Here is a 16426-nt window from a genome sequence, read left to right on the forward strand (position 1 = left end):
ATACTGGAGAGACGGGAGAGAGAGGTGTGTGGATCGGGGAATAGTGTGCAGGGTTCGATACTGGAGAGAGAGGTGTGTGGAGCGGGGAACAGAGTGCAGGGTTTGACATGGGAGAGAAGAGAATAGCGTGAGGTTCGCTAAGAGAGAGCTGGAGAAAGAGAGTGAGGTGGGGGGAGAGGTCTGAAGAGGGATCGTCATAGCAACAGATGTTGCTGTCATGGTTGCCTGGCTGTGTGATGTCTGATGATGTCAATGCGGATTGTTCATTAACTTGCTGACGGGACAAACCCATGGCTGGAGGTTTCTCCTGAAGAAGAGGGGAGGGGCTGCTCGTCTCTGTCCGTGGCCTGATTACACATCACTGCCACGCTGTGATCCTGTGCGCCGAGAGGCGTAGCTGACTGTGACACGTACGTATTAACACAGCTGGGTTAAAAATAGGCCCCAATCCCCCTGGACTGGAAGGGGAGGAGGCAGGGTGACTGTTCACCTTGTCTGTGGGGAGCTAAAGGGTCGCAGGTCTGGGCACAGGAGAGAGGACCGCACAGCTGGGGCTGAAGCACCTCTCTCTCAGATGGGTAGACTGGTCAGAGCCGTGAGTGAGACGGACACTCAGGGTTCAGTCAGAGCCGTGAGTGAGTGTGACAGACCTCCTCTGTGGGCCCAGGGGTGCAGTCTTTTTTCTAGGCTATGGCGCAGAGAGGCCAGAGAAGACCATGAGCTACTGTAAGTCCCTGTGTTGCTCAGCTGGCATGTCTCTGTAAGTCCCTGTGTTGCTCAGCTGGCATGTTTCTGCAGGGCCCATGTTGCTCAGCTGGCATGTGTCTGTGTGGCCCAGTGTTACTCAGTTGGCATGTTTCTGTAAGATTGTGTGGCTCAGTTTGCATGTTTCTGTGCGTCCCTGTGTTGCTCAGCTGGGTGTGCTTATGAGACTCAACAACTGGTTTCACAGGTGGTCTTATCAGCCTGGGGGCCATAGCTGCCTCTAGTCTATAGTATGGCAGTGGCTACATATGAGTTGATATCTTTTATGTAATGTTATATTTGTAATCTGGTGTTTATTTGTACTGATCACGTGCTTTTGTAAGTCTCCTGGTGCTGTAATCCAGTGCCGTATACTGGACCACTGCCAGGCCCTCCTGGTTTCCTGGAGAAAAGAGGCTGCCGTCTCACCCTGCGTGGCCTTGTGCGCTGTTCCGTCTGTGTTTCCTTTCAGTTCAGTTTATTTGTCAAATCCACACGTGCAATGAAATGCTTATTTGCATGTATGCTCCAATCCAAAGACGACAAAGGAATCACCAAATACATAAACACAGAACAGCAGGAGCAACAGCAAGTTAATGTTAATAATTGCTTACACTTATATAGCGCTTTTCTGGACCCTCCACTCAAAGCGCTTTACAGGTAATGGGGACCCCCCTCCAGCACCACCAATGTGCAGCCCCACCTGGATGATGCGACAGCAGCCATAGTGCGCCAGAACGCTCACCACACACCAGCTCTCAGTGGGGAGGAGAGCAGAGTAATGAAGCCAGTTCATACAGTGGATGGGGATTATTAGGAGGCCATGATTGGAAAGGGCCAGGACGCCGGGGTTACACCCCTACTATTTTCAAGAAACACCCTGGGATTTTTAACTAACACAGAGAGTCAGGACCTTGGTTTTACGTCTCATCCGAAGGACGGCGCCTGTTTACAGTATAGTGTCCCCATCATTATACTGGGGCATTAGGACCCACATGGACCGCAGGGTGAGCGCCCCCTGCTGGCCCCACTAACACCTCTTCCAGCAGCAACCTTAGTTTTTCCCAGGAGGTCTCCCATCCAGGTACTGACCAGGCTCACACCTGCTGAGCTTCAGTGGGCTGCCAGTTGTGAGTTGCAGAGTGATATGGCTGCTGGCAAATTAAAGCAACAACAGCAAGTTAACCTTGTTAGTCATGGCTGACAAATGGCCTACCACTGTGAAAGGGGGAATCTTGAACTATTACTGTAGCATAATAATGGTAAGAGTTGTGAGAAGGTGTGTGCTGGCCTTGGTCAGCGTTGGATCAGGGCAGGCTCTCTCTGTCAGACGCCTCTGTCCTGCAGCACTGGCACTGGTGTTCTGTGTTCTGGTCCTCTGCTGCCCCCTAGTGCACAAGCCGTTGAGCACAGAGACGCTGGTTTTTAGCCTCAGATGACTCACTTTCCTAGGTAATGCTAATGCTTGAACATCTTGAGATATCCTAATCGAGTTAGCAATTATAGAAAAGATTCAGGGCCTGAAACCGTTAGACCGCCGAGTGCCCCGCAGGGATCTGGACCTATTCTGAGGCAGTCCCTCTTTTCCCTAAACCTGGACTGAACAAGAGTGAGGAGAACATTCCCCACTCCCAGTCAGCTGAAGAAGTACTTGTTCATTGCTCAGCTGCTCCCATTCTCTGTGCCCACTGTGGCACAGCATCTTGAGCAAATGGTTTCTCTGGGGCATTTTTTTAATGGACTTTTTCAAACAGTCAAACGGTCAGTGCAGGCCAGTCTCCAGAAACTGTGTGTGTGTGTGTGTGTGTGTGTGTGTGTGTGCTGTGTGTGTGTGTGTGTGTGTGAAACAGCAGCCAAGACCCAGACACTTCCTTCCGCTGAGAAACCCAACATCACAAGGATAAGGATTTATTTCAGTGCTCACAAACGCCCCCGTGCCTGGGGAACTTTTATAGGGAAAAACAAACAAAAAGGAAAAAATCAACATCATGATTGAATAGAAACGAGGAGAAAAGGAAGTCTTCCGTCCTGATCTAAACATGTAGGAGAGTGACAGCTCTCCGATGGGCAGGGAGGGAGCTCCAGGGCGGGGGAGCCAGCCGGCTGCAGCAGACCTGTGAGAAGACTCCGCTGGGTCACAGCGAGGGATGAGAGAGGAGCATGGCAGGGATTTGGTGTGAAGGGCTTTTTTTGGGAGGAAGAGGAGTTAGTGAAGGCGTGTCGGGGTTGGTTGAACGCATTAAGAGTTTTGGGCCGTGTGAAGTTTGTTGGGGGGAGAACGGACTGTTCCAGTGATCCAGCCGAGACGCAATGAAGGCAGGAATCGGGGCTCTGCAGCAGCGTCGCCAAGCACAGAGCGAATGTGGCCAGTGATTCTGAGGAGACACTCACAGCTGGCTGCTGTTTGTGTCTCACAACAGCGCTGCGGGTCCAACTTTCCCAGAGTAGGCCATAATCTGGGGCTACTGGTTCCAACTTGTAGGGAGTTTAATAAAAGAGAGGATCTTCCCTGTTATTCACGCACATTGTCTCAGTTTTTGTCATATTTAAATGGGGGAAATTTGAGCTCCACCAGGCCTGAGTTTTTTAAATAATTTGACATAATTGAGACGTCACATGAACTAGAGATATAAAGTTTAACATTGTCAGCGTAAAAATGAAAGCAGCCACCCTTTTTTGCCAACAGAACTGCCTAATGGGTGTAAATGGATTAAAGGAATTATTTCATTAAATTAAAAACAGAATGGGTTCTAGGATGGAGCCTGGGGGGGCACCTGAAGAGTGCTGGGACAAGTTTGGACTTATAGTGATTAACAGTAACAAATAACACTGAAATTAGTTTCAAAGCCGTTTACTCAAACATGAACAGGATTGAAGTCGATCTAGCAGGGTGTGATGGTCCATGGTGTCAAACGCAGTTGTCAGCTCTATAACTACCAATTGAGAACACAAGCCAGTGTCCACGTTTAACAGTGGTCATTTAAAAATGACACCAAGGCTGTCTCTGTACTGTGGGCTGGTCTGAAACAGACTGAAACTGCTCACAGAGGTCATCTGAGGACAAATGAGATTGTAATTGAATGGCAGATTGGTTAACCAAGATCTTTGTAGGGAAGATGAGAAATAGGATGGTAATTTGCAAATTCAGTGGTATCTGTTAGATTTTTTTTTAAGCAGAGAAGAGTAATGCTGGGTGGATATATTCCTAGTGTAGTTCAGTTGGGTAGCTTTCTTCTTTTTTTCAGCATGGAATAAACCTATTACTTGTTCCTTATATTCCTAGTGGCCCATTAAGACAAGCAGGGAGGAGAGCTGTCTGGAAACTACAAGTTCCAGAATCCTCAGCTGCCAGAACAGGAAGTGAGTCCCAGCCGAGCCCCCCTGCCTGTGCTGTAGCAGTTTTCTGTTAAAAAAGGCTTCCTGTCAGGGGCTGAGGGGGACTGGAGTCTAGTGAGGGAATTGGGAGGAAGTCCTGCAGGTTAGCAGGAAGTAACTGTAGTTTGCAAAGGAACAATAGGTTTATTCCACGCTGAAAAGAGAAGAAAGAAAACAACGTTTCGGCCCTGGGGCCTTTTTCAGGTGTGAGAGTAACCGTAGTCTGACCTGGATTTTGGACCCCAGCCTAGAAAATGATGATGAAGTAATGAAGATTATGTTTCTGTGTATTCGGAAACTTTCACAGCCCGACAGAGCCCGAGCTCTAAGCGAGGGGCTTGAGGTTTTTTTGGGGGTTCTGTGCTGTGATAAAGGGTGAAGATGAAGTCTGATCTCAGCGTGGTGGGGAGAGGAGCAGGAAGTGCCTGTGGTCCTGGCCCGCCTCTTCAGACCCAGAGGCTCCAGCAGAGCTTTGGAATACACTTCCAACTGGAGCCAGTAGTCTAGAGAAACGGGGATCAGGGCTCCGAGTGTGTACAGAAGTGCATCACCCTGTTGAGACTTCCCCTGCAGCTGGAGTGATGGTGTCCAGGGAGCGGCGCTGTGTCCCCACGGGCCCGAGAGCACAGCCTTGAGCGAGGGGGCTAGGACAGCCCGTTCCAGACCACCAGGAGCCGATGATATCTCTGATCCGCAATATCGACTCCCTACTGAAGAGGAGTCCAGCAGGCTGGCCGCTGATATCTCTGATCCTGGATATGGACTCCCTACTGAGGAGTCACCTGGATTTACAATCGAGCAGCAGCTGAGGCCAGTGACAGTTACACACGTCTCCCCCTTCAACTGCTATGTGTACCCCAATATACCATGCACGCGGCATGGGGTGCTCTCCTTGACTACAGTTCTGAGGTTAACAAACACAGCAGCAAACCAAAAACCCACTCTGTGACACAAGCTTCCAGCTCCCAGAGCACAAACGCAAACTAAGGAACAAACAATATTATCTCTGCAAAACAGCCCGGCAGAGAGAAATAGCAGCCAGAAGCTCTGCCCCCACCCTCGCGCACACACCCACGTGCAGACACACTCACACTCGCGTGCAGACACACTCACACTCGCGCACACACCCATGTGCAGAAACACTCACACTCGTGCAGACACACTCACATTAGCGCACACACATGTTCAGACACACACTCATGCACACACACACACACTCACGCACACCCACGTGCAGACACACTCACACTCGCACACACACCCACGTGCAGACACACTCGCACTCGCACACACCCACGTGCAGACACACTCACACTCGCGCACACACCCACGTGCAGACACACTCACACTCATGCACACACATGTTCAGACACACACTCACGCACACACACGGTCAGACACACAGTCACACACCCACGTGCAGACACACTCACGCACACACACGGTCAGACACACACGTGCAGACACACTCACACTCACGCACACACACATAAGCCCACATGCAGACACACTCACTCAGGCACACACACACACAGCCTCACGTACGCACAGAACTACACATGCACACACCCCAGTGCACAGACCCCCCCTCCTTCCCCACCCAGATCACTAGAACAGGTTGTGTAGTTGCACATTGACCTGTGAATATCCGCAACAGACAGACGATACAGCACCGAGTCCAGCACGTCGGACAGCTCTCAGACAAATCTCCCCGCCTGCTGGCTGCTGCTGCTCTTCACTCTCACTTTCTAGCTTATTGTTAAATCACTAAGAGCATGACAACATGTCGCCGCCACACGCTTTCACACAGAATTCCCAGCAGCCTCTCCCCATATTCCATACGTGCCCAGTTAGGAACAGCCTGGGGCACTGGAGGAGAGACGTTTTACCATTCCTAGCACCCTGCATCTCAAAAAGATTTATGCCTCACTTCTTAGCAATGATAGAAGTAAAAGATATTTCTGAAACGAAGACCTGAGTGTGGAAAAAAAACCTTCAAAATTCAAAACAACAGGTTCAATTCAGGATTCAATCGTTGTACATAATTAAGAGCTCATTTGGAAGGTGGGGCTATTCCAGGACCAGCACTGAGAAACGCTGGTATGGACAGCGCTCCCAACAGAGGCCAGCAGCGCCCCCGTGTGGGCTCCACCGGTACTGCAGGCTCTCTGGCTTTATATTAACCCTTCGCCCGCATGTCCTGCCAGTGGTGCAAATTCCAGGAGAGGGTGAGGTTTTGCTTCTCTATAATCGGTCAGGATTGGTCCCAGCAGTAATCTGAGGTTTTGCTTCTCTATAATCGGTCAGGATTGGTCCCAGCAGTAATCTGAGGTTTTGCTTCTCTAAACTCAACCTGGAATGGTCCCAGCAGTAGAATAATTTAATAATAATAATAATAATTACTTATACTTATATAGTGCTTTTCTGGACACTCCACTCAAAGCACTTTACAGGTAATGGGGACTCCCCTCCACCACCACCAATGTGCAGCCCCACCTGGATGATGCGACGGCAGCCATAGTGCGCCAGAACGCTCACCACACACCAGCTCTCAGTGGGGAGGAGAGCAGAGTGATGAAGCCAGTTCAGAGAGGGGGATTATTAGGAGGCCATGATTGGTGAGGGCCAATGGGAAAATTGGCCAGGACGCCAGGGTTACACCCCTACACTTTTCAAGAAATGCCCTGGGATTTTTAATGACCCATCACTATACTGGGGCATTAGGACCCACACAGACCGCAGGGTGAGCGCCCCCTGCTGGCCCCACTAACACCTCTTCCAGCAGCAACCTTAGTTTTTCCCAGGAGGTCTCCCATCCAGGTACTGACCAGGCTCACACCTGCTGAGCTTCAGTGGGCTGCTGGTTGTGAGCCGCAGGGTGACATGGCTGCAGGCCGGAAGGCTTCCCCCTCGCCCCCAGGGCCTGTGTCCTCGGCCCGGGTCAGGGGCTTCAGAACTGGGTGCTCTCCAGGCAGCTGCTGGTGCCGGTGCCGCCCTCGGCCCCTCCTGCCTCCGCGTCCCGCTGCCCCGCCGCCCGGGGCACCGCGGCGCTGCCCGCCTCCTCGGCGCTGGCGCTCAGGCGCCCGTTGCAAGCGGCGCTGGGCTCGGCCGGCAGGCAGGGGGCGCCGCCGCTGAACTCGGGCTGGATGGTGACGGAGCGCACCCCCGCGGCGCGGAAGAGCTCGCGGACGCGCTGCGAGACGCCGGCGAAGGCCTGCGAGTCCGCGCAGCTCACGTGCAGCGTGGCCACGTTGTGCCCGCGGGCCAGCTCCCAGATGTGCAGCTCGCGGACCCCCTGGACCCCCGGCAGCTTGTCCAGGGCGTCCGCTGGGCAGAGAGAGAGACAGAGGGAGAGGGGGCATCAGGACACAACCGCACACACAGAGCCCAGAGAGAGACAGGGGCAGATCCGTGTCTTAGCCCCGCGGACCGAAGACTCTGGGAGATCTGTACTGGTACCAGTGCTCAACCAGTACAGGAGGAGTTCTGAGTCAACAGTGTATGAGTACAGGATCAGAACAGGAGCAATACTGTACAAGTATTGGGTCAGTCCTGAATCAATACTGTATGAGTACAGGATCAGAACTGGATCAATACTGTACAAGTATTGGGTCAGTCCTGAATCAATACTGTATGAGTACAGGATCAGAACAGGAGCAATACTGTACAAGTATTGGGTCAGTCCTGAATCAATACCGTATGAGTACAGGATCAGAACTGGATCAATACTGTACAAGTATTGGGTCAGTCCTGAATCAATACTGTATGAGTACAGGATCAGAACTGGATCAATACTGTACAAGTATTGGGTCAGTCCTGAATCAATACTGTATGAGTACAGGATCAGTACTGCACATGCAGTGGTTCAGCTCTGAATCAGGATCAGAATGAGTACAGGATTGGAATAGGATCAATACTGTACAAGTACAGGATGGGTATGATTAGTACTGATCACTATCGATGCTTTACTCACACACTTCCTCATTCAGCTGGACTCGAATGCTCTTTCTGATGGATTAACATAGAAGGAGAACGACCAGTCAGATGGACCACTTGCACTATAGGACACGCACCCGTTCTTACAGATCTGCGTGCCATTTATACTTTTCAGTGTCAGTGATATTAACAATATCGCAATTTGATTAATAACATTTGAATACTGCAATATCGTATCTAAAATGAATCAATTGCTCTGCACGTCTGACTAGTGTGATCGTTGCCCTTGCTTTCCCTAGCTCAGGAAAGAAAACACTGGGCCAAGGCAATCTGATGCCAGTTCTCGCATGTACAGCCCAAACTCAGCAACACGGGCTGTGCCTGCATGATGTTTTCAAGCTAGCGAAAGGTTGAGGTGTCAGTGTCCCGAGAGAAATGGCGGGTTTTCCATTTTGAAAGCCTTCCACCTTTCAAAAAGACCCATAACAGTTTCCGAACAGCGCCATGCCCTGAAAGGTTAGTTTTGCAACCTGTTTTGCCTCGAACGCCGCGGGTAGTTTTGACCTTTTTCCTGACAAAAAGGTGTTGATTGCACCAAGACAGCCCTCAAAGTGCCAGAACCTCCCCACGGATTGACAGTGAGGGATTTTACACGTGTGTGTGAAAACTGTACCAGCGACACAAATCGTGAGCTTTCCTGTGAAAACAGTATTTATTGTCTTTGAACTTAGTTTCGTGCTGTTTGTGTGCCAGTACTGGCCCTATTGGTCTGCATGTGTGCGCTGGCCGGCGGGGAGCACTGAACACTGCCCCCCAGTGTGGGGCTGGGGGCTCACCGATGCCGTGGACCGCCAGGCCCTGGGGGACCATCTGCAGCAGGATGGAGCCGGTCTCCTTGACGAGGGGCGCCGCGGACGACAGGATGATGATCACCATGACGATGGTGAGGCTGGGGTCCACGTAGCACTGCCAGTTACAGGGGGCCTCGGGGGGCAGGGGCAGCGCGAAAAAGATGGCAGAGGCCACCACCACCACCACCGAACCCAGGGCATCACCCAGCACATGGAGCAACACTCCTGAGAGAGAGAGATTCAACCTGGCAGTGAGCACACTGAAGGAGAAGGAGGCTCTACAGCATCAACCCCCTACAGAGATCTGCCCGGGAACATTTGAAAGTGGAATCCAACCCATTGCTCTATACAGCAGTGAAGTGTGGGGTCCCCAAACAGACCAGGATTACACTAACTGGGACAAACACCCCGTAGAGAGGGGCAGGAAGTGCAGGTGATGTTGTGATGGGGTCAGCAGAGTTGGGGTGCTGGGGGCGGAGGGGTTACTGCACCTCGGATGTTGAGGGGCTGGCTGTCCTCCTTCACATTGCCCTCCTGGTCTGGGGTGCTGCCGGTCAGCACTGGGGCACCTGTATACCGACAAGACAGGCGGTGTGTGTACAAGGTCTACAAGAGAAACGCCACAGGCTCAGTTCCCTCGTCAGGCAGACGGGTCACAGACAGAGAGACAGGCACACAGAAATAGACCGACTGGTGAAAAACCAGAAAGGGAGACAGAGAGACAGGCACACAGAAATAGACAGGTGAAAAGCCAGAAAGGGAGACAGAGAGACAGGCACACAGATGGACTGGCGCACAGGAGCACACACAGACAAGCAAAAAAGACAGCAGCACAGGTAGACAGGTAAAAAGAGAGACAGGCACACAGACACGTGCATCTTAATGCTCTGTCAAAACAAAGATGGAGCAGACAGCCCCCATACTGAGGCACCAAACACAAGAGCAAAGAGAGAGATGACCAGGATTATATTTGATCTGCCCTGAGGTCAAACCTGACTGCTCTTTCTGACAGTGGAAGCTGTGGTTCAGTGGGTGAGGTGAACCCCTTACAATCAGAGGGTTCCCAGTGCAGCCCCTGGCTCAGCTCCTGACAGTCTAAGCGTGTCACCCTGCACTCCCCTGTGCTCTGGGATGAGAATGAAGGCCCAGTATACACCCCCTGCTCTCGGGAGGTTCCTGGTTCAAGTCCAGGCTGTGTCCCTGACTGGCTGTGTGTGTCTCCCTGTGTGTGTCACTGAGCAGAAGGACTGAGGTACCACTGCTCACTCCTCTTGAATATAAATCAAGCGGCACGACAATAAATTGAAGGTAGGAGAAGAATGCAGTTACCTCAGATACACTGTGACTTTACTTCACCTTTCTCCCCAACACCCCTCCCACCTCCAGAAATAGCTCCTTATCTCTCCATGCATGAGAGAGTCTCTCAGGCAGCACAGCAGATAACATCACTTGCAGTTTCCATTTCTGCAAGCAATCCTCCCCTCTTATCAACTGTGTCCCGTTCTGCACAAGCTCTCTGCCCTGAGTGCCCCTCTGCTTCACTGACCCCTCCCATTCTGACTCACTGCCCCAGCCCAGCGACTCACCCCACCTGAGGTCAGGAGGCGCTGCGGCACGCCAAGAGTGGTGGGTGCAGGACGGAAACCACGTTGGGGCTGTGCAAGCTTGCATGGGTGGGAAACAAAAACATCTTTCTGCTTCTGTGTGTCCTGTTGTGTTCCCAGATGTGAGTGATGTAGAATTAAGGTGCTCAAGGGTCTTCTCAACTGAGCTCCTGATTAGCTAAAAGGACTTATTATTTCCTTCCCTGTCCCAGCTCAGGCCTGTTCCTCCAGTCTAAAGCAGGTACTTCTGGGCTGCTGGAGGAGACTCTGAGCTTCACCACACACTCCACAGGCTCACACTGAACTCCAGGATAAGAGGGTCTCCAACTCTGGTGCTAGGAAGCCCCAGTCCAACGAATCCAAAGGTCTCCAGCCCTGGGATCCCAAATCCAGTGTCCAGGGATTTCCAGTCCTGGGTCGTAGCTCCCTAGATCCAGGGCTGGAGACTGTGATTCAGGTGACCTATAAGAGTAACTGGACTGGGGCTGCAGGACCAGGGCTGGAGACTCTGATTCAGGTGACCTATAAGAGTAACTGGACTGGGGCTGCAGGACCAGGGCTGGAGACTGTGATTCAGGTGACCTATAAGAGTAACTGGACTGGGACTGCAGGACCAGGGCTGGAGACTGTGATTCAGGTGACCTATAAGAGTAACTGGACTGGGGCTGCAGGACTAGAGCTGGAGATCCCTTTCTCTCTTCCTAAGTAAAATGTGATGTGCCCGTACTTTCCTGTGAGCGTGTGACCCTGCGACACTCCCTTCTGGCAGACACATGACACCTCTGCAGAAGAGGAAGTGTCCAGTCAGAAGGAGAACTGAAACAGTGAAATAAAGAGGTGCAGGGCTGGATGTCCACACCGGTTTGTCACGAGCCTCACAGACTTGGTGCACAACATCAGAATCTGGACCTGGGACTCTTGATTTGATTAATGATCTGCTGTTGGTATCACTTCCGAAAATGAGACAGACTGGAGCCCCAGTCCAGCGAGATCATCCTTGGTCCCAGGGAGCCTCGATTCCATTAATTCAGGGAAAAAATTTAAAGCATGCTTCAAGGCATTATTACTGACCACTAATCAATTAAGTGTCAACCTCTGACTACCCACAGCAGGAAGTGGCTCAGAACGCTACCAGAGCCAGGAACACACTGCAGTGCTGTCACCATGGCAACAACAGGTGCACAGCGAGCGCTGTCATGCTGTGAGAGTCACATGGCACAGTGGTCACATGGGGGGAGGCTGGATTTAAAGAGACAAAGCATAATGAGCAGATCAGAAACCACATTCTTACTGACAGCTGGACAGAAACACATTCAAACTGACTGTATTGTCAAAGACACTTGTAGATGTGAAAATTACTGTAACTGTTACTGTTACAACAACCCAGTTGTAACAGGACTGTTCTACTGTACTGGGACTGTAGCCCCTATTGTAACAGGACTGATCTACTGTAATAATAATAATAATAATAATAATAATAATAATAATTGCTTACACTTATATACCGCTTTTCTGGACACTCCACTCAAAGCGCTTTACAGGTAATGGGGTCTCCCCTCCACCACCACCAATGTGCAGCCCCACCTGGATGATGCGACGGCAGCCATAGTGCACCAGTGCACTCCCCACACATCAGCCTTCAGTGGGGAGGAGAGCAGAGTGATGAAGCCAGTTCATAGAGGGGGATTATTAGGAGGCCATGATTGGTAAGGGCCAATGGGAAATTTGGCCAGGACGCTGGGGTTACACCCCTACTATTTTCGAGAAACGCCCTGGGATTTTTAATGACCACAGAGAGTCAGGACCTCGGTTTTATGTCTCATCCAAAGGACGGCGCCTGTTTACAGTATAGTGTGCCCGTCACTATACTGGGGGATTAGGACCCACATGGACCGCAGGGTGAGCGCCCCCTGCTGGCCCCACTAACACCTCTTCCAGCAGCAACCTTAGTTTTTCCAGGAGGTCTCCCATCCAGGGACTGACCAGGCTCACACCTGCTGAGCTTCAGTGGGTTGCCAGTTGTGAGTTGCAGGGTGATATACACAGAATATATAGGACAGGACTGTTCTACTGTACTGGGACTGTAGCTCCTATTGTAACAGGACTGTTCTACTGTACTGGGACTGTAGCCCCTATTGTAACAGGACAGTTCTACTGAACTGGGACTGTAGCCCCTATTGTAACAGGACTGATCTACTGTACTGGGACTGTAGCTCCTATTGTAACAGGACTGTTCTACTGCACTGGGACTGTAGCTCCTATTGTAACAGGACTGTTCTACTGTACTGGGACTGTAGCCCCTATTGTAACAGGACTGTTCTACCGTACTGGGACTGTAGCTCCTATTGTAACAGGACTGTTCTACCACACTGGGACTGTAGCTCCTATTGTAACAGGACTGTTCTACTATACTGGGACTGTAGCTCCTATTGTAACAGGACTGATCTACTGTACTGGGACTGTAGCTCCTGTTGTAACAGGACTGATCTACTGTACTGGGACTGTAGCTCCTATTGTAACAGGACTGATCTACCGTACTGGGACTGTAGCTCCTATTGTAACAGGACTGATCTACTGTACTGGGACTGTAGCCCCTATTGTAACAGGACTGTTCTACTGTACTGGGACTGTAGCCCCTATTGTAACAGGACAGTTCTACTGAACTGGGACTGTAGCCCCTATTGTAACAGGACAGTTCTACTGAACTGGGACTGTAGCCCCTATTGTAACAGGACTGATCTACTGTACTGGGACTGTAGCTCCTATTGTAACAGGACTGTTCTACTGCACTGGGACTGTAGCTCCTATTGTAACAGGACTGTTCTACTGTACTGGGACTGTAGCCCCTATTGTAACAGGACTGTTCTACCGTACTGGGACTGTAGCTCCTATTGTAACAGGACTGTTCTACCACACTGGGACTGTAGCTCCTATTGTAACAGGACTGTTCTACTGTACTGGGACTGTAGCTCCTATTGTAACAGGACTGATCTACTGTACTGGGACTGTAGCTCCTGTTGTAACAGGACTGATCTACCGTACTGGGACTGTAGCTCCTATTGTAACAGGACTGATCTACCGTACTGGGACTGTAGCTCCTATTGTAACAGGACTGATCTACTGTACTGGGACTGTAGCCCCTATTGTAACAGGACTGTTCTACTGTACTGGGACTGTAGCCCCTATTGTAACAGGACTGTTCTACTGTACTGGGACTGTAGCTCCTATTGTAACAGGACTGTTCTACTGTACTGGGACTGTAGCTCCTATTGTAACAGGACTGATCTACTGTACTGGGACTGTAGCTCCTATTGTAACAGGACTGTTCTACTGTACTGGGACTGTAGCTCCTGTTGTAACAGGACTGATCTACTGTACTGGGACTGTAGCTCCTATTGTAACAGGACTGTTCTACTGTACTGGGACTGTAGCCCCTATTGTAACAGGACTGATCTACTGTACTGGGACTGTAGCTCCTGTTGTAACAGGACTGATCTACTGTACTGGGACTGTAGCTCCTATTGTAACAGGACTGATCTACCGTACTGGGACTGTAGCTCCTATTGTAACAGGACTGATCTACTGTACTGGGACTGTAGCCCCTATTGTAACAGGACTGTTCTACTGTACTGGGACTGTAGCTCCTATTGTAACAGGACTGATCTACTGTACTGGGACTGTAGCCCCTATTGTAACAGGACTGTTCTACTGTACTGGGACTGTAGCTCCTATTGTAACAGGACTGTTCTACTGTACTGGGACTGTAGCTCCTATTGTAACAGGACTGTTCTACTGTATTGGGACTGTAGCCCCTATTGTAACAGGACTGTTCTACTGTACTGGGACTGTAGCCCCTATTGTAACAGGACTGTTCTACTGTACTGGGACTGTAGCTCCTATTGTAACAGGACTGATCTACTGTACTGGCAGTGTTTCCCTCTCATGTACTGTGGGCTCATTAAAAAGAACCCCTTGTGATTTGTTCTGTCCTGAGTGTGAAGGTGTGCATAGCCAGGCACCAGGTGTCTCATCTGTAGTTAATCAGAGCGCGATGTGCTTCGTATCTCTGGGGACCCTTCTCAACTGGTCTCCAGCACTAACAGCACAGTCACAGGCCCTCCACTGCCCCCCTGCTTGAGAAACCTAGCAGCTGGAGCACAGAACCAGCGACAGCAGTAAACTATCTATGTTCCTTTTTCTGTCCAAGAGAATGTTGAAATGAAGTTGCTATCGACCTCATGAGATAACTCACGTCTGCGTCCCGCTGGCGACAAGCGAGTCTGTGCGTAATGTTACACAAGAGAGTAAATTCTGATTATGATCATTATTATTAGGATTATTAACTATTATGATTAGCAGTCTGGAGTCTCGGGAGCGCCTAGAATTAGCGGCGCGGTACCCCGGATCAGTCCCTACGTGCCTGGGCCGGCACTGGAGAGCGGGCTCTCCCACGCCGCCAAGTGACTTAAAGAGGCTTTGAGAGGCACCTGCTCCGCCGTGCGCGTCCTCCTTCTCCCGCGCCGAGCTCCCTCTCTTCCTCTTCCTCCTGGCGCACCCGCCGCAGTCCTGGAAGATGAGCAGCCCGACGATGTTGACGGCCAGCCCCAGCGCCCCCACGATCAGCACCAGCTTCGGGTCGTCGATCCTCTCCGGGCTCACCAGCCTCTTCACGGCCTCCACGGTGATGGAGAAGCACAGGGCTCCGAGGAAGACGGCGTTGGCCAGCGCCCCGACCACCTCCGCCCGGAGCAGCCCGTACGTGCAGCGGCCCGAGCTGGGCCGGCGCGACACGCGGGCGGCGGTCAGCCCGACGCACAGCGACATCAGGTCGGACAGCATGTTGAAGGAGTCCGACACCAGCGCGATGGAGTTGCCCAGGTAACCGGCCACGATCTCGGCCACGAAAAACACGAAAGTCAGCACCAGCATGAAAATCAGGCGGCACGTTTTCCCGCTGTACCGGCCCATTTTCACCGTTAAGTCTGCGCTGCTTGCTGAGAGAGGACTCGGCGCAGCTTGCAGCCCAGGCGAGCGGCTCCGATGTGAAGGACCTGGCTCGTACGCGCACGTCTGAAGCCGCCACCGGTTGCGTGCAGCGAGCTGAGCGGAGCCTGACCCGGGGCTCCCATTAACAGCCGTGCGAAGAGAGACCTGCCGATCCTGCCCTCCCGGGACCGTGACGGTAACTCAGGTCCCCGCCGGTCCGCCCGCACGCCGCGCAGTCACGCGCTCTCCCCCCGAGTGGAAACTGCAGTGTCATCGCCGGCGCGCGGTCTTGCTTATATCCCCTCCGCGAGCGCCCTTCGCTCCGCGCGGGTACAATACACAGAAAGAGCTGATTCTCCGAAATTGTTATCTGATCCACGTTCACGCCGGTGTCGCTTTCTTCTACTGTTACAGGTGTTTACTCTATCCGTCTTGCGTCTCCACACCCCGCTCCTTGCCTGTCTGTCTCTCTCCACCCCCCTCTCCTTCTGCGGGATTGTTTCAAACTGCAGGAGCTGTATTGGCACGACGCAAGGACTACAGTGTTCCCACAGCGGCAACACATAAAAAAACTGTCGCTTTTCTGACACTTAAAAAAAAAAACCCATCAATAAATAAGTTTGTCGAAATAAATACGTTTCTAAATCAATAATCAGATATCGTCTAAGGGAAATACCTGATATATATTCACACGTGTATTGCATATGAAGAGTAAATATATTCATAGTGAAGCTCACGGTGAAAGTCCTGATTGTCAAGCTGCACAGTAGATCGCTGTTATGTGTATGCACTCGCTAAATATTTACTACTTTATCTGTTTTTACAGCGCAATTAGTTTCAGAACAGGAGCAGAGATTCTTGGCCCTGCAGTGACAACAGCCCTGTGAAAACCTCCTGCCAGGCTTTTCCAAGAAACCATGATAAGGTCTT

General features: G+C 51.4%; 1 protein-coding gene across 1 annotated transcript; it reads right to left on the reverse strand.

Moving 5' to 3' along the window:
* Window positions 1-2616: 2616 nt before the first annotated feature.
* slc30a10 (solute carrier family 30 member 10) lies at window positions 2617-16035 on the reverse strand. Its single transcript, XM_069199169.1, has 4 exons — window positions 14998-16035; window positions 9398-9475; window positions 8892-9131; window positions 2617-7446 (listed from the first exon to the last, which is right to left on the reverse strand). Exons 1-4 carry the CDS (start codon window positions 15476-15478, stop codon window positions 7070-7072), a joined length of 1176 nt encoding a protein of 391 aa, XP_069055270.1. The 5' UTR covers window positions 15479-16035; the 3' UTR covers window positions 2617-7069.
* Between the last annotated feature and the right edge of the window lie 391 nt (window positions 16036-16426).

The sequence above is a fragment of the Lepisosteus oculatus genome, chromosome 2 (assembly GCF_040954835.1).
Source record: "Lepisosteus oculatus isolate fLepOcu1 chromosome 2, fLepOcu1.hap2, whole genome shotgun sequence".
Lineage (NCBI taxonomy): Eukaryota > Metazoa > Chordata > Actinopteri > Semionotiformes > Lepisosteidae > Lepisosteus > Lepisosteus oculatus.